This window comes from Anomaloglossus baeobatrachus, chromosome 8, assembly GCF_048569485.1.
Source record: "Anomaloglossus baeobatrachus isolate aAnoBae1 chromosome 8, aAnoBae1.hap1, whole genome shotgun sequence".
Lineage (NCBI taxonomy): Eukaryota > Metazoa > Chordata > Amphibia > Anura > Aromobatidae > Anomaloglossus > Anomaloglossus baeobatrachus.
The window spans coordinates 133,442,051-133,467,804 of record NC_134360.1 but is presented as its reverse complement, the minus strand read 5'-3'; the positions used below and the strand labels follow the sequence as shown (position 1 = coordinate 133,467,804).

At 44.6% G+C, this 25,754-nt stretch overlaps 1 protein-coding gene across 1 annotated transcript in view; it reads right to left on the bottom strand.

The window, feature by feature from the left end:
* Positions 1 to 25,754, bottom strand: part of TPR (translocated promoter region, nuclear basket protein) — a 481,409-nt gene that overhangs the window by 149,684 nt on the left and 305,971 nt on the right. Inside the window, exons 30-35 of the mRNA XM_075322004.1 lie at positions 20,320 to 20,450; positions 17,918 to 18,128; positions 17,000 to 17,143; positions 5,297 to 5,495; positions 1,077 to 1,279; positions 410 to 468 (exon numbers count right to left, since the gene is read on the bottom strand). Of these exons, the coding sequence (XP_075178119.1) occupies positions 410 to 468; positions 1,077 to 1,279; positions 5,297 to 5,495; positions 17,000 to 17,143; positions 17,918 to 18,128; positions 20,320 to 20,450 (947 nt within the window). The remainder of the gene's footprint in view (positions 1 to 409; positions 469 to 1,076; positions 1,280 to 5,296; positions 5,496 to 16,999; positions 17,144 to 17,917; positions 18,129 to 20,319; positions 20,451 to 25,754) is intronic.

The window sequence follows — 25,754 nt, the reverse complement described above, 5'->3', positions numbered from 1 at the left end:
TAAAATCTGTGGAGCTATGCGTGGATGTCTGACCTCCTTCGCACAAAGCTTGAAAACTGGAGAACCCGTGATACCACGGGGGGGGTATAGCCAGAAGGGGAGGGGCCTTGCACTTTTTAGTGTAGTGCTTTGTGTGGCCTCCGGAGGGCAGTAGCTATACCCCAATCGTCTGGGTCTCCCAATAGAGCGCTGAAGAAATCTGTGCATCAGACCGGGATTTTAAAAAAAAAAAAAAAAAGAAAAAAAAAAAAACCTCAAAAACCCCTCAACATCAAAAAGGCTTAAAACTATATGAATTATCTAAAATAAAAAGGTAACTATTACAACAATGTAAAAAGGAATGCAATTACTGATCACACAGTGGTTGCTTACTCACTGCAGTACAGCGTGTCCATTTGTCTTAACTTACATTCCCCTTTCCCCAGTGGCTGCAGTTGGTTTAACTGTAATCTGTCTCTGCTCTGGTCCCTAAAAGAAGGAATGTCAGAAGTAAGGAAACAGTGGCAATAATAATCTGTCCCAATAAAACTATAAACTCACTCCCTGAGGAAGCGGTGTGAAACGCGCGTTGGACTGGCTGGCGGGGGAGCAGTATTACACCATTAGTATGACAGCAGGTCTGGTATTTAGCATTTGAGCAGAGTAACATAGTGGGACACATATATGCGGTTATGGTTGGTATTTTACCATTATGAGGACATTATTAACTGCATCCTTGTTCTAATGCCTCTATTAACTGTAGTATACAATATTGGTATCTGCAATTTATATTGCCAGGCCTCAGTAATATAATATACAATGATTTGTTATGGCATATGCTCTGATATTTATGGTGTATGACTTCTCCCCTAGCCTTTTGATTTATTCTATTTTTAATATTGTCTGTGTTTATGTTTTTTAAACTTACCATCAATAAACAAATTTTTTCAATTAGTTTATAGTTTTATTGGGATATTTTGTAACACTAATCAGTCGGTATATCCCGGTAGGATATGCATTATTGATCTATGGTCAAGTCTTCTAATTTTGGGTTTATGCAATAATAATCTGCCCTCTAGCTCCCCTGCATGTCTTACCTTTGAGGTCTCCTGAGTCTCATCCCTTTGCTCATGATGGCGTTCTTGTTGCTCACGCAGCTCTCTCTCCAGGCGGCAGATCCTACCCTCGTACTGCGATTTTAAAGCACTCATTCTGACCTCCAGCTCCTCCTTCTGCTGTTCAAGGTTATTGAGCCGCTGTTTCACATCTTCATTTTCACTTGATAGTTGCTCCTTTAAGGCTATTAAGTGCAAGCAGAAAACGTCACAAGTGTTTTACGGGCCAAGGAACACACTTTACTCTTCTACTACTACTACTGATATTTACCATGCATACAAATGTGTAATTATGTGGAGTTTCACACTGCAATACTAAAAACTGATGATACAACCATCACTAATAACTGTACACTCAGATGGGACTTTAAAACATGATATCAAGGTTAGTGTTTTTTCTTCTTAGGCAACTAGTTTTTAATAAGTTTTCCCATAAGGCTATGTGCCCACAAGAGCTTCCTTCTGCGGATTTTGCCACGGAAAACCTGTGGCTTTATCTGGATTTTCCAGATAAATCCGCAGGTTTTAGCATGTACAGACACTCCCCATGTTATCCTATGGGACATGGGGAGAGTCTTTGTCCACGTTGCGGAATGTGCGACTGCGGAACATGTTGCGGATGCCATCAGCCGCACAACTGCATGTCAATTATTCCTGCGGATGGTCCCATACTTACCTGCCTTGATAGCAGACACCCGGTCACTTTCCCTCGGTGCACAGGAGGCTGGAGCGCGGTGTATCCATGAGCAGGAAGGAGGAGGTGGGCAGGGCCTGCACGAGCTCCGGTCATGTGACAGCCAGAGCTAGTTCAGGCCCGCCCACCTTCTCCTGCACAGTGTAGAGACGCTGACAGACGCAGGAGAGAAGTGCTGCGTGATGGAGGTAAGTATGAACTCCCCCGATCACTCAGCACTTGTTCTGCATTGAGGATGCAGTGCCGAAGCCATGGTACTGTATCCTCAATGCAGAATGCCCGCAGCATATCCGCAGGACATTCCGCAAATTAACCGCAGCACTGAAACAGACAAAGTTGTGCTGTGGTTTTCTGGGAGCTCCTGCAGAATGTCCTGCGGATATAACCGCAGGACACTTTCCCCCCCCCCGTGGGCACATAACCTAAAGGTCCAGTCACACTAAACAACTCACCAGCGATCCCAACAACGATAGGGATCGCTGGTAAGTTGCTAGGAGGTTGCTGGTGAGATGTCACACTGCGACGCTCCAGCGATCCCACCAGCAACCTGACCTGGCAGGGATCGCTGGAGCGTCGCTACACGAGTTGCTGGTGAGCTCACCAGCAACCAGTGACCTGCCCCCAGCGCCGCGTGGAAGATGCTGCGCTTGGTAACTAAGGTAAATATCGGGTAACCAACCCGATATTTACCTTGGTTACCAGCGCACGCAGCTACACGTGCAGAGAGCAGGGAGCAGCGCACACTGAGCGCTGGCTCCCTGCTCTCCTAGTTACAGCACACATCGGGTTAATTAACCAGATGTGTCCTGCAGCTACGTGTGCACAGAGCAGGAGCCGGCACTGACAGTGAGAGCGGCGGAGGCTGGTAACAAAGGTAAATATCGGGTAACCAAGGACAGGGCTTCTTGGTTACCCGATGTTTACTGTGGTTACCAGCCTCCGCAGAAGCCGGCTCCTGCTGCCTGCACATTTAGTTGTTGCTGTCTTGCTGTCACACACAGCGATCTGTGCTTCACAGCGGGGGAGCAACAATTAAAAAAATGGCCCAGGACATTCAGCAACAACCAACGACCTCACAGCAGGGGCCAGGTTGTTGCTGGATGTCACACACAGCGACATCACTAGCAACATCGCTGCTACGTCACAAAAGTTGTTCGTTAGCAGCTATGTTGCTAGCGATGTTGCTTATGGCCCTGTCACACACAGAGATAAATCTTTGGCAGATCTGTGGTTGCAGTGAAATCATGGACATATTGTTCCATTTTTACACAGCCACAAACCTGGCACTGATTGTCCACAATTTCACTGCAACCACAGATCTGCTGCAGATTTATCTCTGTGTGTGACAGGGCCCTTAGTGTGACGGGGCCTTAACAGTATAACAAGCATTTGAATAAGGTGAGATAAGGAAGTTCAACACTAATTGATTAAACAGATTATGGTCCCATAAAGCTGGTGTCACACTAAACGACAGCGACAACGACGTCGCTGTTACGTCACCATTTTCGGTGACGTAACAGCGACCTTGTAAGTCGCTGTTATGATCGCTGCTTAGCTGTCAAACACAGCAGAAGCAGCGATCATAACGTCGCTGTGCTACATGTGCAGAGAGCAGGGAGCCGCGCTTAGCGCTGGCTCCTTGCTCTCCTGCAGCACACATCGGGTTAATTAACTCGATGTGTGCTGCAGCTACATGTCACAGTTCAGAGAGCAGGGAGCCGCGCTTAGCGCTGGCTCCTTGCTCTCCTGCAGCACACATCGGGTTAATTAACCCGATGTGTGCTGCAGCTACATGTCACAGTTCAGAGAGCAGGGAGCCGCGCGCACTGCTTAGCGCTGGCTCCTTGCTCTCTTTGCTACAGTATACATCGGGTTAATTACCCGATGCATACTGCAGCCACATGTCACAGTGCAGGAGCCGGCACTGGCAGCAAGAGCGGAGGCTGGTAACCAGCGTAAACATCAAGTAACCAGGGAAAGGGCTTCCCTTGGTTACCCGATGTTTACGCTGGTTACAGCTTACCGCAGCTGCCAGTGCCGGCTCCTGCTCGCTTCATTTCGTCGCTCTCTCGCTGTCACACACAGCGATGTGTGTGTCACAGCGGGAGAGTGACGACCAAAAAATGAAGCTGGACATTCAGCAACGACCGGCGACCTCACAGCAGGGGCCAGGTCGTTGCTGGATGTCACACACAGCGACAGCGACGGGACGTCGCTGCAACGTCACAGAAAATGGTGACGTAGCAGCGACGTCGTTGTCGTCGTCGTTATGTGTGACACCAGCTTAAGGAAAGGTAGTTGGCAATGTCCTATTCCAGTAAGACCGATTACTTTCATATTTCAGTATAATACTATTTGTCAGTGCTTGGTTAGGCTCATAGAGGTTATGTTATTCTTTCAATTACAGTATCAATAGAAGGGCTGGCTCTTCCACAAAGTAGTTATTGAGTAGTTTGTGGTGATCAAGGTATGTGAAATGCTCATGTGGTGTTCTTTTAATAGTGCGTCAATATCTAATGAAAGTATAGCAAATGGTGTAGTGTAATGAGAGTGATACTACGGTCAATGACCTCTTCAATTAATAAGTGTCACATCTGTTTTCCATAGATTGTAACAAAATAATAAATCACAATACAGGTTTTATGTTCTCATTTTGAGAAATATTTTGGTTAGCCTTGAAGAGGTCAAATACCAACCAGTATGTTGTTCGTAATGAGTTTCACAAAGGAATTTCTTCAGTGGTAAAGCACTCAACTCTTAACACTTCTGTCCATCCACTGATCATACAAAGGCAATTAATATTACTAATTAAATGAGTCCTATAACAAAATAAAAGCCTATCCTAGGGAGGGGGCATAAATATTGGATTGGCGGGGGTCCGCTTTCAGGTCAATAATCTGTTTAGAGTTGAAATGGTGCTCAAATGAAAGGAGACTGCCATTCAAATCACTGAGCTGTACGTCTAGTGGTCATGTCTTGGATAAAGCACTACAGCTGAAGCACATTCAACTGAATGGGTCCAAGCTGTAATATGTGGATGGCAAAAAATAAATGAGTGGCATGCACTGCGGCCTCATCAACTAGTCAGCACCAGTTTCACGATTATTTTGTGGCATAAAGCGGCTGCTGATCACCAGATGAATGAACCAGTCATCTGCTGAAATTATCTTCTGTGCAGCCGAAAAGAAGATAATCGTTCTCAGGGGTGCATCATCTTGTGAAGACAGAGCTCACACTGACTAGCACAATGATAGCCTATACGCACTGAGCAATTATTACATATCACTCCATGAGCATTGATTGCTTTGGTCTGCTGTGGAAATAAAGCAAAACAGTAAAAGCTTACTGATCAGCAGTTGTACAGTGCCACTGGTCCACGTCAATGGATCTGTAGTCTCTCCCACCAAACTAGTATTCATCAACTATCTTGTTTGTGTACCAATTGTCCCATGACACGAGTCAGGCATACATACATACATAGACTACAACAAATGATTTCCACTCTTACAAGTAAGTTGTGCAAGCTTCTGCTTAGCGCCAAGGAGGGTTTTCTTGGTTTTCTCTTCCTTTTCATTCATTTGCTGCCGCAGTTGCTCTTCTTGTGTCGTCTTCTCTTGCAGGTCTCTATGGACTTTGGAGAGCTCGGACTGAAGTTGTGCAATCTGTTCCTGTAGTGCTTTAAATTCATTTTCTTTTTCTTCAATATTCTAGAAAATAAAATGGCAGCTTACATGTAATGTACATATTATGTAGATTATGTCAGCGGTTTGATGTAAATATAGGGGCAATATGAAGTAGGTCTGTAAATTCCTCAAATTTATGACAAAACAAACAAAAAAAAAAAAAACCCATATGCAGTATATAGCAAAAAGGCACAGAGTGATTTTTAATAACACAATGGCTGTAAAAGGTGTTGGTCACCTCCAAAGCCTAATAAGTTATGATACAGAAACACCACTGAGTAAGGAGCTTAGCTGGAGGTGGTTACAATTTGCTTGGAGACATTTTTTCCCCCACTCAGACTTTGTGCAGAGGTTATCTACCTCACAGTTCTCATATCTGTCAGTGTGAAGCTACACCAGAAAGAAAACAAGTGTGAAGGCTCTGCTAAATACGGAGGCTTTCTGCCCAACGTGTTGATTGTGCTCACAAGATCCAGGACAATAAACACTCTTCAACACAAAGCCTCAGTGAAGAGCACAGCCTTCAATTTTTTTTTCCAGTTTTGCTTCACACCAACATATGAGATATGAGGGAATGGATAAACTCAAGGTTTGATACCACAGAGTTGGGAAAGTCGGGGAGGGGTTGGGGGGGGGGGTTGATAAAGAAAATATGATGTTTCCAAGCAAGCTAACATCTTTCCTTAGTTTGAGTGGCATTTTTGTACCATGACTTTCTCCATTAGACACTTGGCATGCCAATTTTCACAGTTGTGTGTTAAACATGGCTAAAGCATGCTGTGTATAGGTGGACGGTGGTGGCACTGTACCATGGTCTGGGTCTTGCTAATATGGCTTTAGCACACATCACTGCTGCCCAGAAATATAACCGAAGCAGTATTTGTTTTCCACATCAATCTCACATTGATTTAAAAGATGTCCGACAAACTCAAAAAAGGTTCTTAAGCTAATCTGTGCTGTATTGTCATAAATCACCCCTACATTTTCTCCTAACTTTTGTTCCTCTTGAATTTTCCCTTTATTCTCTGCAGCTCAAGCAAACATGATACTTTCCTATGCCGAACCTCACAGTCAGAGCTAGCACCGCCCGGCCTCGGTGTCCAGCCCCGCCCTCTGCACACTCATTGGCTGTCAGTATTCTGCCCAGCACTGACCTCTCAGCATTAGAAATAACATGAGAGATCCTGCTTCTCTCATCTGTGACAGAGCAATCACCTCACATCACCTCTACAATGGTGACAGAGAGTTGTTACATGTTCCTCACCCCTAATAGAAAAGTTAATCTACATACATAGTCACCAGTTTCTGTAACGCTATACCGGCATGCACTGTTGCGCAGGCGCGGTTCAAACATACACGTCACCACTCTTACCACACGCGTAGTAGCAGCCGCTGATTGCGCACACGCAGTTTGTGCCCGGAAGCTGCAGCTAGTGTCCTGTTGTCATGGCAGTGAGTCATGCTTCCCGTCTCACTTTCCCTACCTACTATCCACGCCAGCAGAGCCGAGCGCGCTACTTCAAACGGCTCTGACTCTGTGCTGCTGCTAACGTATGGGTCGGCGGCAGCCACACGTCCCTTGCTACCAGCGCTTTAAACTCGGCACCTGCAGCCCAGCGCACACTGCTGACCGCTGGGCTGCTACTGTACGGAAGTTCATCTATGGGAGGAGCTACCGTGCAACATACTGAGCTGCTGTCCCACAGATGGAGACTGGAGGAAGAGGAGCCGCAGCACCAAGGAACGTCACCGGGTCCAGCGCTGTACGTGTGCCCCCCCCCCTTTCCAATCTGTATGCCCCCAGCCCACCCCCCACCACCACCACATCTGTATGCCCCCAGTCACCCCCCACATCTGTATGCCCCCAGTCCCGCCCACCACCAGATCTGTATGGCTCCAGCCCTGCCCACCACCAGATCTGTATGCCTCCAGCCCTGCCCACCACCAGAACTGTATGCCCCCAGCACCCCTCCTCACCAGAACTGTATGCCCCCAGCCCCCCACTCACCAGAACTGTATGCCTCCAGCCCCCACCTCACGAGATCTGTATGCCTCCAGCCCCCCAACAAATCTGTATGCCCCCAGCCCCACTTACCACTGCTCCTGTCAGCATTACCAAGCACAGACAGATGTTAATTTTACCGCACCCCCGGCTGCCTGCACGCACCCGGTTGAGACACAGACAGCACCCCCCTAGCTATATTCGGATTTTAAGACTAAGACACACCCCTCATTTTCCTCCCAAACTTTTAGATTATACTAAAAGTAATCTTGGGCAAAATAAATCAAGACAGTTAAAACCACAACAAATCAGGGTTGCACAAAATCAAGCACATACAAGTGCTATGCCCAATAAATAATTTTAATTAGTATTCAGTAAATAAAAACATTCAAAATAATTATACATAGCCAGTTCTAAATTACAAAAATTAGGGGATAGCACAATATCCACAGCCAAAGTATCAGATACATAAAACACAAATATCCATTAACAGCAAATGCAAAATATCAACGGTTTGTATATAAAGGGAAGTAATAAATCTAAGAAGGTGAAATTCATCAAATAAAATTAGTTTCAACTACTATAAATATTATATTAAACAACTTAAGACGAAAAATAAAATCAAAGTGAGAATTTGTAGTACAATCTATAAGTGTAAAGTACATGTGACCTCCATTAAAAGGTATATATATATATATTATATAATATATATATATATATATATATATATATATATTATAATATATATATATATATATATATATTATATAATATATATATATATATATATATTATATAATATATATTATATAATATATATATATATATATATATTATATAATATATATATTAATATAATATAATATAATATAATATAATATAATATATATATATGATCCACAAGGTAGAGATGAACAGGTCGCACTCCAATGGTCAAATAAAGAATTTCTTTTATTCCACGATCTAGGTACGTGGTTGGATCGAAATAAAATCAAGGGAAACTATAGGTGCGGTGGCTGCCCCTTTTGTGGATATCACTGTATAGGAGACACTTTAAAAATTGGTACAGAGCTATTTAAAATAAAAGATCTGATTACTTGTAAATCTAACTACTTGGTATATGTTATTTTTTGTCCTTGCCAAAGATACTATATAGGTAAAACAATTCGGCCTTTATATGTTCGTTTTCGGGAGCATTTTAAGTCTATAACCTCTGGGATAGGTTCTCCACGTTTAATTGCCCACATGCAGGAATATCATGGAGGTAATCCACGCCTTTTAAAATTTGCAGGCATAATAAAAATTAATCCCTGTCCCACAGGTGGTGATATGCATCGTTCTTTACTTAGAAAAGAATCAAGACTGATTATAGACTTAAATGCTCTCGGTCCCCTTGGCCTTAATGATAAAAATGACTTGTCAGTGTTCTTATAATGCTGGTTTTTTTTTTTTTTTTTTTCTTCCTTAAGCCTGCTTTGCATATTGTATTTTGCGATGTCTTTTGATAGACTATAATGAGCATTGTATTTAAATCAATTCTTTACTCTAACCTTACCCATGTACATAATGAAACTTTATAATCCATTCTGGAATTGATATATAATAAGTTTCTATGTGAATCTGATGTTTGTACAGCTGGTATATGTTTTTAATTGGCACTACACTCACGCAAGGACGCTGCATCTGTTTCACCTGTTATTTAAGGGCGGATGCAGCACCTTTGCATGCACTGGACCCGTAGAAGCAAGGTTACTTGCGAAACGGCTGCCGTCGTCCGACGTGGCACCCCCTCATCCTCCCTCACTACCTGTACCCTGATGTGATCGTGGAATAAAAGAAATTCTTTATTTGACCATTGGAGTGCGACCTATTCATCTCTACCTTGTGGATCTTGTATCGTCTTTGCTTTGGGACACGCACCCAGGTCTCCACCTGCACGGAAGCGCAGCTTTGTCAGCCTCAAAGGGGATCAGCGGTGCCCGGTATCCTCCACCCAGCTTTAATATATATATATATATATATATATAGTGGCTGGTATAGTGTAGTGGTTAAGTGTACTGCCTCTGACATGGCAGACTGGGGTTCAAATCCCGGCACTGCCATGTGGAAAAATAAGTATAAAATAAATTACCATATACCTTGGGAAAAACCCTCCTAACACTAATACCTACCTTTCGGTGGCTGTTATAGCATAGTGGTTAATTGCACGTCCACCAGTATGTCACGAACAGTCATGCCGGACGTCGCCCGGATTAACAAGGTCCATGTCTGATGTTGAGGAACAAGGCAAGAGAATCTGGTGGATCTGATAAAATGCAACAGCAGACCAAAATGAGAGAGGATACATAAAGCATATGAGGAAGCGATGGATACAAGACCTGAATGTCCATTGACTGAGAAACAACTAGTCACCCAACGCTTCAATATCATAAAGATAAAGCTATTATCCCAACTTGAGATAGATCAACTGCACTGCATATCCACACCACAGGAAGACCTGGAAGAATAACATGTGAAAATCTAGAGGGTACAACAGCTGATCTGAAACAGAAAATCATAGCGAAACTAAATACCATGAACCCCAGAGACCGATTACCAAGGCTCAGCAAAGCAATACCACCAGAAAGTATGCTAGAAGATGCCAATAGAGAACTTGCATCAATAACTACCATAACACAAACTAATAAAGTGATCTATGCCACTGCCTCAGTAATCTTGGAAATGCTTGGCTATACAAACAAGAACAACAGAAGCTTGTGCCCACCATGGAAAAGAAGACTGGAGGCAAAAATCAAGGTGAAGTCAGCCAACTAATAGAAGCACAGAAGGGTATAAAGATCAAGAATAAGACCAAGCTGAACAAGTACAAAGGCCTGACTCCATCAGAAGCCTTAGGGTACGTTCACACAGTGAGTTTTTCGCGGCGTTTTTGCGCAGTTTTCGGGTGCGTTTTTGCTCAGAAAACTGCATGACTTTGCTTCCCCAGCAAAGTCTGAGTTTTCATTTTTGCTGTCTGCACACAGCGTTTTTTTTTCAGCTGCGTTTTTGTGGTGCCACAAAAACGCAGCATGTCAATTATTCCTGCGCTTTTCATCCATTGAGTGCAATGGGATGTTGAAAGACGCAATTAGAAACGCAAATTGTTATTATAGCTGTGTTTTCGTGCGTTTTGCTGCGTTTCTAAGACCAAAAGCGCAGCTATAAACGCAGGAGGTGGGTAGTAAAGTGACATGTACAGGAAGAAAATTCCTTCTGTCAGTAAATACAGAAGCGCGAATCCTCCCGGTACCGTCACCGCTGCTTCCACCTCCGGTCCTGTGCATGTATGCTGCCGTGCGGCGCCATGTTCGGGCGGGAGGTGGAAGCGGCTGCTAAATCAAAAGTGAACAGTAGAAAAAAAAAAAAAAAATCATACTCACCTGTCTGCAGGGTCCCGGTGCCATGTATCGCCGCTCCGGGAGTGTGCAGTCTCCCCGGGTACGAATGCCTGCAGGATGCAGGACCTGGCGATGGATCACCTGATGCAGTCACCTGACGCATCAGCTGATCGTAAGTCTCGGGCTGACGCCAGCGGCCGGCCGGTTTACCTATCAGCGGATGCGTCAGGAGACTTCATCCCTGATTACGGGCAGCTGTTGCAGCGATCGGACAGGATCAGACTCCCGCCCCATCGCTCCAGGAGCTGCCGGTAATCAGCACATAAGTATTTTTTTTTTGAACCGATGCATCTGCTGATTGTATAACGGCTTTTATACAATCAGCTGATGTGTGATGTGCTTCAGCCCTTAGAACCTGACACATCATCTGATCGCTTTGCCTTCCAGCAAACCAATCAGATGATATTGGATCCGGATTGGACGGCATGGGACCCTGACCCAGGATTACTGCGGCGGGGGGGGTTCTTTATTTCAATAAAGATGAAGTCACTAATTGTGTTGTGTTTTATTTCTAATAAAAATACTTTTCTGTGTGTTGTGGTTTTTTTATCTTTACTAGAAATTCATGGTGGCCATGTCTAATATTGGCGTGACACCATGAATTTCGGGCTTAGGGCCAGCTGATAATATACAGCTAGCCCTAACCCCATTATTACCCAGTGAGCCACCCGGCATAAGGGCAGCTGGAAGAGTTGGATACAGCGCCAGAAGATGGCGCTTCTATGAAAGCGCCATTTTCTGGGGTGGCTGCGGACTGCAATTCGCAGGCGGGGTGCCCAGAAAGCATGGGCACCCTGCACTGTGGATTCCAATCCCCAGCTGCCTAGTTGTACCCGGCTGGACACAAAAATTAGGCGAAGCTCACGTCATTTTTTTTTTTTAATTATTTCATGAAATTCATGAAATAATTAAAAAAAAAAAAAAAAGGGCTTCTCTATATTTTTGGTTCCCAGCCGGGTACAAATAGGCAGCTGGGGGTTGGGGGCAGCCCGTACCTGCCTGCTGTACCCGGCTAGCATACAAAAATATGGCGAAGCCCACGTCATTTTTTTTGTTTGGGGGGGCAAAGAAATCCTGCATACAGTCCTGGAAGGAGGATGCTGAGCCTTGTAGTTCGACAGCTGCTGTCTGCTCTCCTGCATACACTATTGGATGGAGGATGCTGAGCCTTGTAAGTCTGCTCCCCCTGACTCTCCCCTCAGCATACAGTCCTGGATGGAGTATGCTGAGCCTTGTAGTTCTGCAGCTGCTGTCTGCTCTCCTGCATACACTAGTGGAGAATGAAGAACATATTGAAAAAGGAAAGGACATCAGACCTTTTTTTTGTTCACAGACAAAAAACGCATAAAGACGCAGTGAGCAAAAACGCAGCAAAACGCAGCAAAAAACGCAACAAATCGTGGCCGCGTTTTTATTGACGCGGGTGCGTTTTTGTGCGGTTTTTGCCGCAAAAAACGCACACAAACGCAGCGTCAAAAAAACGCAGTGTGTGAACCTAGCCCTAGAGACTGCAAAACAAAGGCTTACAGCACTGGCTGCAAGATTAGGGAGATACACTAGAGAAGCTGAAGCAAAGAGGATAAATACCCTGTTCTCCAAAGAACCGTCCAAGGTGTATTCCCAGCTGCAGAGTAACAGCACAGTAGCAGCAATTCAACCGATAGAAGACTACTTACTGAACAATACTGGAGGGACAAATGGGAGAAGGAAAAAACACACAACACCCGTGCAAAGTGGCTGCAAGATCTGACAATGAAACACAGCCACCCAGAACCAGAACCAGTCACCATCACAGAAGTAGACATCCAAGAGTGTGTCAAGAACATGAAGAGCTGGACAGCACCTGGCCCAGACATAATCCACACCTACTGGCTAAAGGAATTAAACAGCAGTACATGAACGGCTGGCAACACAGATGCTGTGAATCAACTGCTAGAAGCAGGCCACCACCCAGCTTAGCTAACACAAGGAAGAACAGTGCTGATCATGAAGGACCCTCGTAAAGGAACGATCCAATCCAACTACCGCCCAAAAACCTGCCTTACAACGACATGGAAACTCCTGTCAGGCATCATAGCCACCAAGCTGCAGAACCATATGAATCGGTACATTAATCCAGCGCGGAAAGGCATTGGGAACCACACCAGAGGCTCTAAGCACCAGCAGCTAGTGGATAGAGCAGTCGCTCAAGACTAAAGATCCAGACAGACCAATCTCAGCACAGCCTGGATTGACTAAAGGAAAGCCTATGACTCCATGCCACACACATCTCTACAATGTCAACAGGAAATTTAGAACCTTCCTCAGCAACTGAAATGGGGCAATGGAGGACGACACTGGAAGTATATATATATCACCTATCCTATCACCACTGGAATTACTACTGAGATAATAGCTTTCACTTTATGACATTGAAGCGTTGGGTGACTAGTTGTTTCTCGGTCAATGGACATTCAGGTCTTGAATCCATCCATAGTTTCCTCATACGCTTTATGTATCCTCTTTCATTTGGTCTGCTGCTGTAGTAGCATTTTTTCAGATCCAGGTTCTCTTGCCTTGTCCATGTATGGTTTGTTCCAGTAGCCCATTTATCATCAGGTTGTCCTGGTTCCTCAACATCTGACGCGGACCTCGTTAATCCGGGCGACGTCCGAGCCAGCATGACTCTCTTTGTTCGTGACACTCATGTTTATTGAGGTAGGCATTATAGTGTTAGGGGTCTTGCCTAAGGACCCTTACTGGTATACTGGTGGAGGTGCAATGAATCACTATGCTATAACAGCCACTGGAAGGTAGGTATTATAGTGTTAGGAGGCTTTTTCCCAAGGTATATGGCAATTTTTTATATTTATTTTTCCACATGGCAGGGCCGGGATTTGAACCCCAGTCTTTCATGTTGGAGGCAGTGCACTTACCGTATTTTTCGGACTATAAGACGCACTTTTCCCCCCCCAAATGTTGGGGGAAAGTGGGGGGTGCGTCTTATAGTCTGAATGTAGGGCTGCGGGGAATGAGGGTGCTGCGGTGGAGCGGGTCATCAGCGGCACGAGCAGGCTGTAGCAGCCTGCCGTGACCACATGGACCCGCTCATTTAATATGCACGTCCATCCTCCCGCCCATCTCTCAGCGCTGAAGCCGGCACTGACAGGTGGGCGAGATGATGGGCGAGGGATAAATAGCTGGCCCGCGTGATCACCCCTGGCAACTACAGCCTGGAGTGATCATGTGCGGCTGTATTCACTGCCCCCCGCGTGAATCAGTATACTCACCGGCCACGATCCCTACAGCACCGCGATGTCCTCCTGTCTGTGCCGGCGGCGGCTGTGTGAAGACTAGGGGTGCGCACAGCGATGACGTCACGTGTCCACACGCAGCCGCGGCCGGCACAGACAGGAGGAGATCGCGATGCTGCAGGGATCGTGGCCGGCTCCACACAGGTCAGCGGCACTGCTGCTGGCACAGACGGGAGGAGGAGCGATGCTGCAGAAAGCGAGGTAAGGTGAGTATTAATGTTTATTTTTTTTTTTTTTTATGTGCCGCAGGATGCGGCCATACACCAGGATGGGGGTATATAGCAGGATGAGGGCATATAGCAGGATGGGTGTATATTATGAGCAGGATGGGGGTATACGAGCAGGATGGGGGTATACGAGCAGGATGGGGGTATACGAGCAGGATGGGGGTATACGAGCAGGATGGGGGTATACGAGCAGGATGGGGGTATACGAGCAGGATGGGGGTATACGAGCAGGATGGGGGTATACGAGCAGGATGGGGGTATACGAGCAGGATGGGGGTATACGAGCAGGATGGGGGTATACGAGCAGGATGGGGGTATACGAGCAGGATGGGGGTATACGAGCAGGATGGGGGTATACGAGCAGGATGGGGGTATACGAGCAGGATGGGGGTATACGAGCAGGATGGGGGTATACAAGCAGGATGGGGGTATACGAGCAGGATGGGGTTATATAGCAGAATGGGTTATATAGCAGGAGGGGTTATATAGCAGGAGGGGTTATATAGCAGGAGGGGTTATATAGCAGGAGGGGTTATATAGCAGGATGGGTTATATAGCAGGATGGGTTATATAGCAGGATGGGTTATATAGCAGGATGGGTTATATAGCAGGATGGGTTATATAGCAGGATGGGTTATATAGCAGGATGGGTTATATAGCAGGATGGGTTATATAGCAGGATGGGGCCATATGCCAGGATGACTGTATATAGCAGGATGTGGCCATATGCCAGGATGACTGTATATTAATAATAATTTTTATAATTTTTTATTCATTTATATAGCGCCATTAATTCCATAGCACTTTACATACATTGGCATATTGTATATAGCAGGATGTGGGCTATACCAGAATGAGGGACATATACTGTATATACAAGGCAGGAGGAGCATTACCAGGATGGGGTACCTTAGAGAGAATTTGGGGACATTACTCCCCATAACAGTGTCAGCAGCAGATCCTCGCCCCATAACAGTGTGTCATGACCACATTTTTTGCTTAAAATTTTATTTTCCTTTTTTCCTCCTCTAAAACCAGGGTGCATCTTACGATGCAGTGCGTCTTATAGTCCGAAAAATACGGTAACCACTACACTATACCAGCCATATACAATTTTTTTATTACAATACAATAATTAAGTGTCAAATAATTAAATATACTAGATAACATTAATTTAAAAAAGTGTTCAATATAAAAAAAAAAAAAAACATCAAATCGTAAACTAAAATGTATGAAAAGTGTCAAGTGCTTTCGATTTCTTCACCCAATCAACACCAAATTGTTCTATAGCTGATTCAGTAGAAAGTGCCAAGTGCTTTGGATTGTTCACCCTATCCAACATCAAACTCTTCTATAGCTGATTCAGTAGAAAGTGAGAATAGCAAAATATCAAAAAGAGGACTAAATGCCTCCACAATTTAGAATACTCACAGCAGGATAAAAGCAGTGAACTGCTCGGGGCCAATTAATGCACTACCAGGGTGCAACCAGACCCCCAACAGATGGAAATATCACAGGTGCAAGAGGAGCAAATCACTCACACAACTCCAGAATATGTAGGGGGGTGATCGCTGGATGGTAAAATTGCACACTAGTGGTTTGCATAGGACTCAGTTCACACTTACAGGCGTTTAGTAACCCAGTCAGCAGCCTATTACACACCCATACTATTCGACCAGGCGGGCTGCCCGGTACTAGTGTGCACCATATAGGGACGGGGACTCCAATATGCAAGTCCAAACATTAAGGGACCTGGCTGCACCCCGTATATGTCATGTGCAGAAAAATAAATACACAATATCTGAGGTATTAGTCGATATTATGGCCAAAATAACGGTAGCTTACAAACCACGTCACGGTTCCTCATACTTGTAGGTCCCTACACTAATTATATAATTACAAAAATAGCAAAAAATATCCTCTACAATTTAGAAAACTCACAGCGGGATAAAGCTGTGATTAACTGCTCAGGCAAAGAAAAACTAATGCACTAACAGGGTGCAACCAGACCAGAGTGCATTAGTTTTTCTATTCAGTAGAAAGTGCCAAGTGCTTTGGAGTGTTCACCCTATCCAACACCAAAATGTCCTAGAGCTGATAAAGCCAATTCAATAAATAGTGCAAAGTGCTTAGAATTCTTCCCCTCATCCAACACCAATTTTACTAGGGCAAATCAAAACCAATTCCATGAAAATGTGCAAAGTGCTTTAGAATCCCCCTCCCTGTGCTCCCCCCCCCCCTGTGCTCTCGCTCCCCCTTCCCCTCCATCCCTTCCCCAACGAAACAGCACTGAAGGTGTCCCAGATAGTGAGTGGCCAATCCCTGTTCCTTGCCTCTTATTGAATGGCAGGCCTGGGCGTCTAGCACCAAGATGGTCACTTTGATTCAGCTGGCATATCCCGTAATTGGGCACAGGAGGCGGGGGAGGAAGACTATGGAATGTGTGGGAGGGGAGGGCGGTACTCAATGTACTATACCTGCCAACTAACCAAGCAGCAGGGCAGCAACATGCTTTAAATATGTAAAAACCTATATGAACAGATCTCATTTCAACCCAATAACCAGTCACCTTCTGCACAGCCTCCAGCTGGCTTTCCAGGGCAGATAGCTTGAGTTCGGCTTGTGTGCGACAATCTCTCAATTCTTGTAGCTCTTTTTGTGTGGCTTGTTCTTCTAACTGATTTGCTTGAGCTGTTGAAGTTTCAGCAACCAACTAACAAAAGAAACAAGACCTTGTAATCGTGTTCCACATATAAACAACTGCAAAAACCGCCTGGAAAACCTGTCATGATTAATCTTTTGAGTGTTTTCTAAGCATTTCTACATAAAAACCACTTACGGTTCAGGTTTATGAATGCCTTAACTGCTGCAGGTTTCTAGAACATCACATGGTTAAAAGAAGGGACAGATTTATTAGTCTGGTGTTTTACGCTTGGAAGACACTTCATACTTTACATAAATCAATGTAAAAAGCTCAAAAGAAGCACAAAGACTCTCGGACATCTGAACACTTTCCCATCCTTCTTCCTTAAAAAAAATGCTACTATTTCAATGGCGTAGGAAAAAACTAAAAATTACCAAAAAACCACATCAAATAAAACGTCACAAAAACTATGAACAAAACTATATATATATATATAAAACTGCTCAGGAAGTGACTAGAAAAAAATAAAGTGACAAAATATGCTAAAACAAAAAAAACAAAAAAAAAATAAATAAATAAAAAAAAATGCAGCGTTTCCTGAAGTTTCTTTTGCTTGAAAAACTCAGCGGGTTCAGATGAATATTAAAGTTTCATAAAGTACTTTTTGCTGGTGGAAAGCCATAAACCGGTAACTCTCACTTAATCGTACATCTAAATATATTCAACAATATTCTAATATTTTTTACATTTTTAGCAAAACCACAATCATAAATTTATAAAACAAAAAAAAATAAAAAAATTTGCAGCACCCAAATATACATAACACCGAGGAGCCCATCTCACCTTATCATGCAGTACTTTCAGCTCTTCATACTGAGTCTTGTACCTCCTCCCAATTTTCTTCACTTGGGTGATGGTTTTGATCTTTTCTTGTATATCTGTGACTTTAGCACTAAGCTCTTTCTGGAGATTTTCCTTTTCATGCTTGCCTTTCACAGCCTCCTCTTTTGCATTCTGACATTGACTCAGACTTGTATTCAGGGATGCATTTAATCTGCGATAGTGGGGGGGAAAAGGTTTGCAAACAGCACATGGAGGAAAACCAGTAAGATAAAAGGTTGTATGCCGGAGTTTCAATATTCACATTGAAATTTCAGGAATCTTAAGCATCATTCAAACAAACTGCATTTGCTTAAAAGTATATCTCTGTCACTGAGAGAATATGCTGAATAGTACTCCCCTGTGGGTGTACCAACATGCTAAGAGGGCAGCTATAACACCCTCAGGACTAGTCCCCTCGCTCATTAGCATAAGATAAAAGTTCTTTAAAAATACTTTTTCTAAAGATCCCTTTATCTATGCTAGTGCATACAGGGACGGTTAGGCAGGGATTAGCAATATGCACAGAGAACTGCTCGTGCTACTCACTGCATATTGCACCTGACAGGTTCCCTAAGGCTACATGCACACACTGCGTTGACGCGTTTTTTGGTGCAGTTTTGTTGTCAAAACTTTCTGACATTTGACTTCCCAGCAAAGTCTATGAGAAGTCAGATTTGCTATGCGCACATAGCAGTTTGTCAGCATTATTTTTGTCAAAAAGTTTGTGATAAAAAAGATGCAGCATGTTCATTCTTCTAGTGTTTTTGTCAACATTTGTCACTAAAATGCATCAAAAAACGCATCTACATTACAAGTGTTTCTTTTGACGTTTCCAGGCTCTCTGACAACGTGCAGTTTTGGCTGCAGAAAAAGCTGCAGCGTGTGCATGTAGCCTAGCTCTCCTTATTTTGGGGTGGGGGAGATGAGTAGGCTACATGCGCACGCTGCAGCTTTTTGTGTTCACAAACTGCAGCCAAAACTGCACATTTGTCAGGGCCTGGAAATGTCACAAAAAATGCTTGTAATTGTAGGTGCTTTTTCGCTGCGTTTTTGTGACAAATGTTGACAAAAGTGCAGGAAGAATGAACATGCTGCATTTTTTGGTCGCAAACTTTTGACAAATAAAACGCTGACAAACTGCAATGTGCGCATGACAAATCTGACTTTTCATAGACTTTGCTGGGAAGTCAAATGTCAGAAAGTTTTGACAACAAAACTGCAGCCAAAAACCGCAGCATGCACATGTAGCCTTAGGCTTTGTTCCCACAGAAAAAGGATTTTTCTCAAAAAATGTCTTGAGTCGGAAAGATTAGCACACTTGCGGTCAAAAACCGCACAGAAAACCGCATGCGGATTTATGCGTTTCTTTCCGCAGGTTGGTCCCTGCGTTTTTTACCATTATCTATGGCACATAACGCAGGTACCTGCAGAAAAGAAGTGACATGCTCACTTTTTCCTCAAGAAATTCTGCAGAAAGAATGTTCTTGAGAAAATACGACAGTGTGCGCACAGCTATTTTTTTTCCATAGGTTTTGCTGGGGTATGTCTGCAGAAAGGTTACAACTATTTTCTTCAGAAATTTCAGCAGCAAAAACACACGGTTAAGGCTATGTGCCCACGGGGGAAAGTGTCCTGCGGTTATATCTGCAGGAGCTCCCAGAAAACCGCAGCACAACTTTGTTTCAACGCTGCGGTTTATTTGCGGAATGTCCTGCGGATATGGTGCGGGAGTTCTCCATTGAGGATACAGTACCATGGCTTCGGCACTGCATCCTCAATGCAGAACAAGTGCTGAGTGGTTGAAGCGTTCATACCTCCATCATGCAGCACTTCTCTCAGTCTACGGCCGTGTTTACACTGTAAAGGAGAAGGTGGGCAGGCCTGAACTAGGTTCGGCTGTCACATGACCGGAGCTCGTGCAGGCCACGCCCACCTCCTCCATCCTGCTCCTGTGCACCGAGGGAAAATGACAGGGTGTCTGCTGTCAAGGCAGGTAAGTATGGGACCAGGCAGGGGATTTCCACAGGTAATGCCGCAGGAATAATTGACATGCAGTTATGTGTGGCTGCGGGATATCTGCAGTATATTCCGCAACCGCACATTCCGCAACATGGACACAGCACTCCCCATGTCCCATAGGATAACATGGAGAGTGTCTGTACATGCTGACACCTGCGGATTTATCTGGAAAATCCAGATAAATCCGCAGGTTTTCCGTGGCAAAATCCGCAGACGCAAGCTCCCGTGGGCACAGCAGTGTGCGCACAGGGCCTTCTATTACAGCACCTGCTCATATGTACTGTAGATAAACCAGCAGTCAAACAAAAAAAAAAAAAAATTCATTCATGGAAGAATCTATTTACCTTGCAATCTCCGTCTTCAGTTTTCCAGTGTCCTCCGTCAGTTGCTGAATACGCTTCGTAGTGATCTCTCTTTCGGAAAGTAACTTTTTATACTCTTCTGCGTCAGTATCTTTTTGTTGATTAAGTAAATGCTTACAATAAAAAAAAGCAGTTTTAATTAAATACAGAGGGACAAGACAATGATCAGTATCCCATACAGTGTGCGACTTGTCAGGGAAACAATATACCAGGCGTGCTGAAATGAAGGCTCCTTAACCCCATCATCCCCGCAGCCTGTCACACCTGTCACACCTTCCTGACCATTCTGAGATTGTTGTATTTGTGACATGCTGTACTACATGTTAGTGGGAAATTTTAGTTGATACATTTTTTGATATTTTCTTAAGCGAAAATCCTAACAGAAAAATAAACATTTTTCAATAATCTAACTTTTAAATTGCATGCCTTTATACCAGACAGTTATCTAGTTTGTATGATAACATTTACCACACGTCTACTTAACATCAGCATCATTTTTCTTTTTGTCAAGATCGAAGGGTTAAAAACGTATCAGCAATTTTTATTTTTTTCACAAAATTTGCACAAAAATTTTTCAGGAACCACATCACATTTGAAGTAACAGAGGTCTATCGTGACATAAAATACCCAAAGGTTACAGTATTTTAGTAACTGCACCCCTTAGTGCTCAAAACCACATCCAAGAAGCTTTTAAACCCGTTCAGTGCCCCACAGGAATTAACGCAATGTGGAAGGAAAAAAAAATAAAATTTACCATTTTTCTCTGAAAAATGTTGCCTTAGCCCTAAATTTTTAAATTTCACAAAGGGTAACAGGAGAAAGTGCACAACAAACTTTGGGGTTCATTTCTCTGAGTATACCAATACCCTACATGTAATCGGGATGTACATTTCAGGCAGCCCCAGAAATCTCAGAACAGAAGGGGTGCCATATTAACAGATTCTGCTGTTCGGGTTTGCGGGTGCCATGTCACATTGGCAGAGTCCCATGAGCTGACCGAATAGCAGGACCCCCCTGCATAAGTGACCCCCACTTTACAAACTACAAAAGAGAAAGTCAGCTCGTCATCGTTAATGCTCTTGGAAATCGACACAATGAACGCACATAGTCGCCATAGTGTGGGGGGGATATTTGTACAGTGTTGAAAACAAGATGGAAGGAAATAAGACTTCATCTTTATTCTTCCAATTAATATCACATTAGGACTGGTCAATGCAATGCGTTTTGGCGGTCAAGCCTTAAATCATTTAAGGACTAAGGTTTGACCACCGAAACGCGTTGGTTTTACTAGTCCTGTGGTGTACAAGCTATTATGCTTTTTTAATTAAAGTAAAAAGGCATAATTTTAATTTAGTTACATCCATCTTGTTTCCAATGCTTTTTACAAACTACACTTCTCAATTAAGTCATTGAGGGGTGCAGTGAGCATATTGACCCCACAGATGTCACAGAATTAAAAAAAAAAATAATTTCCACAAGAATTTGGTTTCTCTTTCGTTTCATTGGGGGACACAGGAAACAGTGGGTATATACTGCTGCCACTAGGAGGCGACACCAGGCAAAAAATAAAAGTTAATTCCTCCTCCGCAGTATATACCCACCTACCGGCAGGAAGTTATTCAGTTTTTTGCTTCGTGTCAGCAGGAGGATAGACACGGGGCTTTTTTTCTTCAGTCCCAGTTTTTTCCACAATCTTTTTTTTTTTTTTAAACACTAATTTTTCTCCTTTTTTTATTTCAGAAAGCAAGCATTTCTAAGGGCAACAGAGTGTAATGGGTCACTCTGTTCTCCCCCAAAAAGACCGAGAGAACAGGAGATAGATCACACTGTCTGCTTTCTGGTCGGGATGGAAGGATCACTAACCCCAACGTGTCGGCGTTTAGGGTTTGGATGATATATAAAGATCTTAGCCGCAGGTCTCATTCCGCTCGCCCACCATAGTGAGGCAGGCCATGAGACAAATGAGGGAGATCGGAAAACCGAACATTCCAGCCTTCAAACTCTCCCTATGAAGACACGGTAGGACTCTGTTCCAACCGAACCTTCCCTGTCTCAACTTGGCATATGTGTTCCTGGGCAGCACAATCCCTGCCTTTCCCTGTGATTCCACCCACCTCCCATAACGCCAGCAGCAAATGCTGTCACCACTGACAGTTTTCTGCCCCAGAAGCAGACGCTGTACCGCTGGCATAGTCCTCTCCACCTGCATAGTCCTCAGCCTCAGTAGTGGACACTGTTACCGCCGACACACTTCTCAGCCCAGCAGCAGACGTAGTTATCGCCGGCTCAATCCTCAGGTCTAGCGTCTGCTCTGTGGTCCAATCGGGCTTAGACCAGGCACATGTGCCCAGTTATTTCCTACAGGGCATGCTCCGTAGCACCGGGATAGAGTACAGACGCATACAGCCTAGAACTTAGCCACACCCGCAACCATCTTACCCTGCACGTGTCACCCACCGTCCCGCAGCGTTCACACACCGGTCGGAGGAGACTGTTCCCCGCTGGGTTCTTGTAGAGCATGTCTCTTTCTTCTTCAGTGTAGGGGAGGCTGGACCCGCCCCCCCGCAAACATCTTAGGCAGCGTGTCTCCCTCAGACTAAGGCTCCCCTCCTAGAAATAGCAATAATACCTCTGCGAAACGTGCGTTGATCGTGATCCTGCGGCATTATATGGGGACTCTACACTGATGCGGGACTGGAACTGGGCTACCCTTATAAGACTTGCACCTTAGGAACTGGGCTACCCTCATTGCACTTGTACTTTAGGCAAGTATGGCTCTTTCCTTTTTTAATTGCCCTGTTAAGTCCATTGTGTGACTGACTTTGGAAAGATCAATTTGTATCTGTTTGGCTATCTACGTGGTGTTGAGGTTTATGATCCAGCGATCATCATGACCCCTCCTACCCTTTGATCGGAGAGGCCATGGTGATTCAGGGCCTTGGTCCAGCCCCCTGCACTTGCAATTTATAGTCTCTATGGGTTCTTTTGATCCAATATTGTATATTTTCTTCCCTCCGACAGTATCTACTCCTTGATATTAAACTTATATAATCATTTTTTGCTGATTTAGGAGGGTTCATTATGTGTTGAAATCTCATGACCCATATAATATTATGTCCCCATTTTATATGGTAGAATTTTATCTCTGATATATTCTGTTGTGTGTGTTTTTGAATAAAGATTTTCACCTTTTGCACAAATACTGCTGTCTTTCTGTGTTGATATCTGCAATGAGTAGTGCTGGCACTGATACAGCCTTATTTGGGTTGACTCTGGGTTTATTTTGATGCCTCTCTTTATGAGAACTGTGTTTCTAATGTGTCTCCCTCAGTGTAGAAACTGCTGGGCATGCCTTCTCTGCCAGTTCTGCCTTTCCCTGGGATTCACAGTACAGCCTACAGAACAGCTCCTCCAATTTACAAGCTAGGTGGCTCACAAGCACACGCGGGGACACATTCTGCAACAGAATCCAGTGTCTGAAACTGTAAGATCTGCTATACTACAGCCACAGACCTCCCCCACCTCACAGCATAGCCATGTACAAATGCCTACTGATTGTATTCTTATCTCACTATTTACAGTACAGGGGAAGATAGGCACTCACAGAAGAATAAAGATTCTTTCTAATGCCTGCTCAGCCTGAAAATTAAGGCTATGTGCACACACTGCGTTGTTGTGCGTTTTAGCGCTAAAAACGCACAGAAATGCAGCGTCTTTACAAAACGCATGAAAAAACGCATGGTTGTGGTGCGTTTTTTTTTTTTATCAGTGAACATTGCCATTAAAGGATTGTGGGGGAAAAATATAAAAAGCTCTGATGTCATTTCCTTCTTCCATATGTTCTTCATTCTCCACTAGTGTATGCAGGAGAGCAGACAGCTGCAGAACTGCAAGGCTCAGCATGCTCCATCCAGGACTGTATGCTGGAGGGAGAGTCAGGGGGAGCAGACCTACAAGGCTCAGCATCCTCCATCCAATAGTGTATGCAGAAGAGCAGACAGCAGCTGTAGAACTACAAGGCTCAGCATCCTCCTTCCAGGACTGTATGCAGGATTTCTTTGCCCCGCCCCCGAACAAAAAAAATGACGTGGGCTTCGCCATATTTTTGTATGCTAGCCGGGTAAAGCAGGCAGGTATGGGCTGCCCCCAACCCCCAGCTGCCTATTTGTACCCTGCTGGGAACCAAAAATATAGGGAAGCCTTTTTTTTTTTTAAATTTCATGAATTAAAAAAAAAAAAAAAAAAAAAAAAACGTGGGCTTCGCCTAACTTTTGTGTCCAGCCGGGTACAACTAGACAGCTGGGGATTGGAATACGCAATGCAGGGTGCCCAAGCTTTCTGGGCACCCCTGCTGTGAATTGCAGTCCGCAGCCACCCCAGAAAATGGCGCTTTCATAGAAGCGCCATCTTCTGGCGCTGTATCCAACTCTTCCAGCTGCCCTGAAGCCGGGTGGCTCGCTGGGTAATAATGGGGTTAGGGCTAGCTGTGTATTTTCAGCTGGCCCTAAGCCCGAAATTCATGGTGTCACGCCAACATTAAACATGGCCACCATGAATTTCTAGTAAAGATAAAAAAAAAAAAAAAAAAAACCACAGAAAAATATTTTTATTAGAAATAAAACACAACACAATTAGTGACTCCATCTTTATTGAAATAAAGAACCCCCCTCCGCAGTAATCCTGGGTCAAGGGCCCCTCGTCGTCCAATCCGGATCAAATATCATCTGATCGGTTTGCTGGAAGGCAAAGCGATCAGATGACGTGTCAGGTTCAAGGATATGAATCACACGACACAGCAGCTGATTGTATAAACGGCTTTTATACAATCAGCTGATGCATCAGTGAAAAAAAAACCAAAAAACACTTCCGTGCAGCGTCGGACTGGCTACCGGAGGAATCTCCAGTAATGCCAGGCCTGGATTCAGGTACCTGCACTGCACTCCGGGGCTCTCACCTGAGCTCCAGACTGCAGCCTGAACTGTACAGCGAGCACCGAGTGACTGATTCCCCGGCACTTGCGATTCAGTCCATGACAGCTGCAGACATCCCGGGCTAATCTCCGGTGCTCTCGCCTGAACTCCGGAGATCACCCCGGCCTGTCTGCAGCTGTCATGAACTGACTGCAAGCGCAGGGCAATCAGTCACTCGGCGGTAAAGTCCGGCGTCACCGCGAGATTTACGATCAGCTGATGCATCAGGTGACCGCATCAGGTGATCACCGACAGGTCCTCACGGCCAGGTCATGCAGCTATCGTACATGCCTGGGAGCAGGCACACAGCCGGAGCGGGGGTGGCGGGACTGGGAGAGTAGCTGGGAGCGGACATGGTACCGGGAGTCTGCAGACAGGTGAGTATGACATTTTTCTACTGTTCACTTTTGATTTAGCAGCCGCTTCCACCTCCTGCACGGGAGCGGA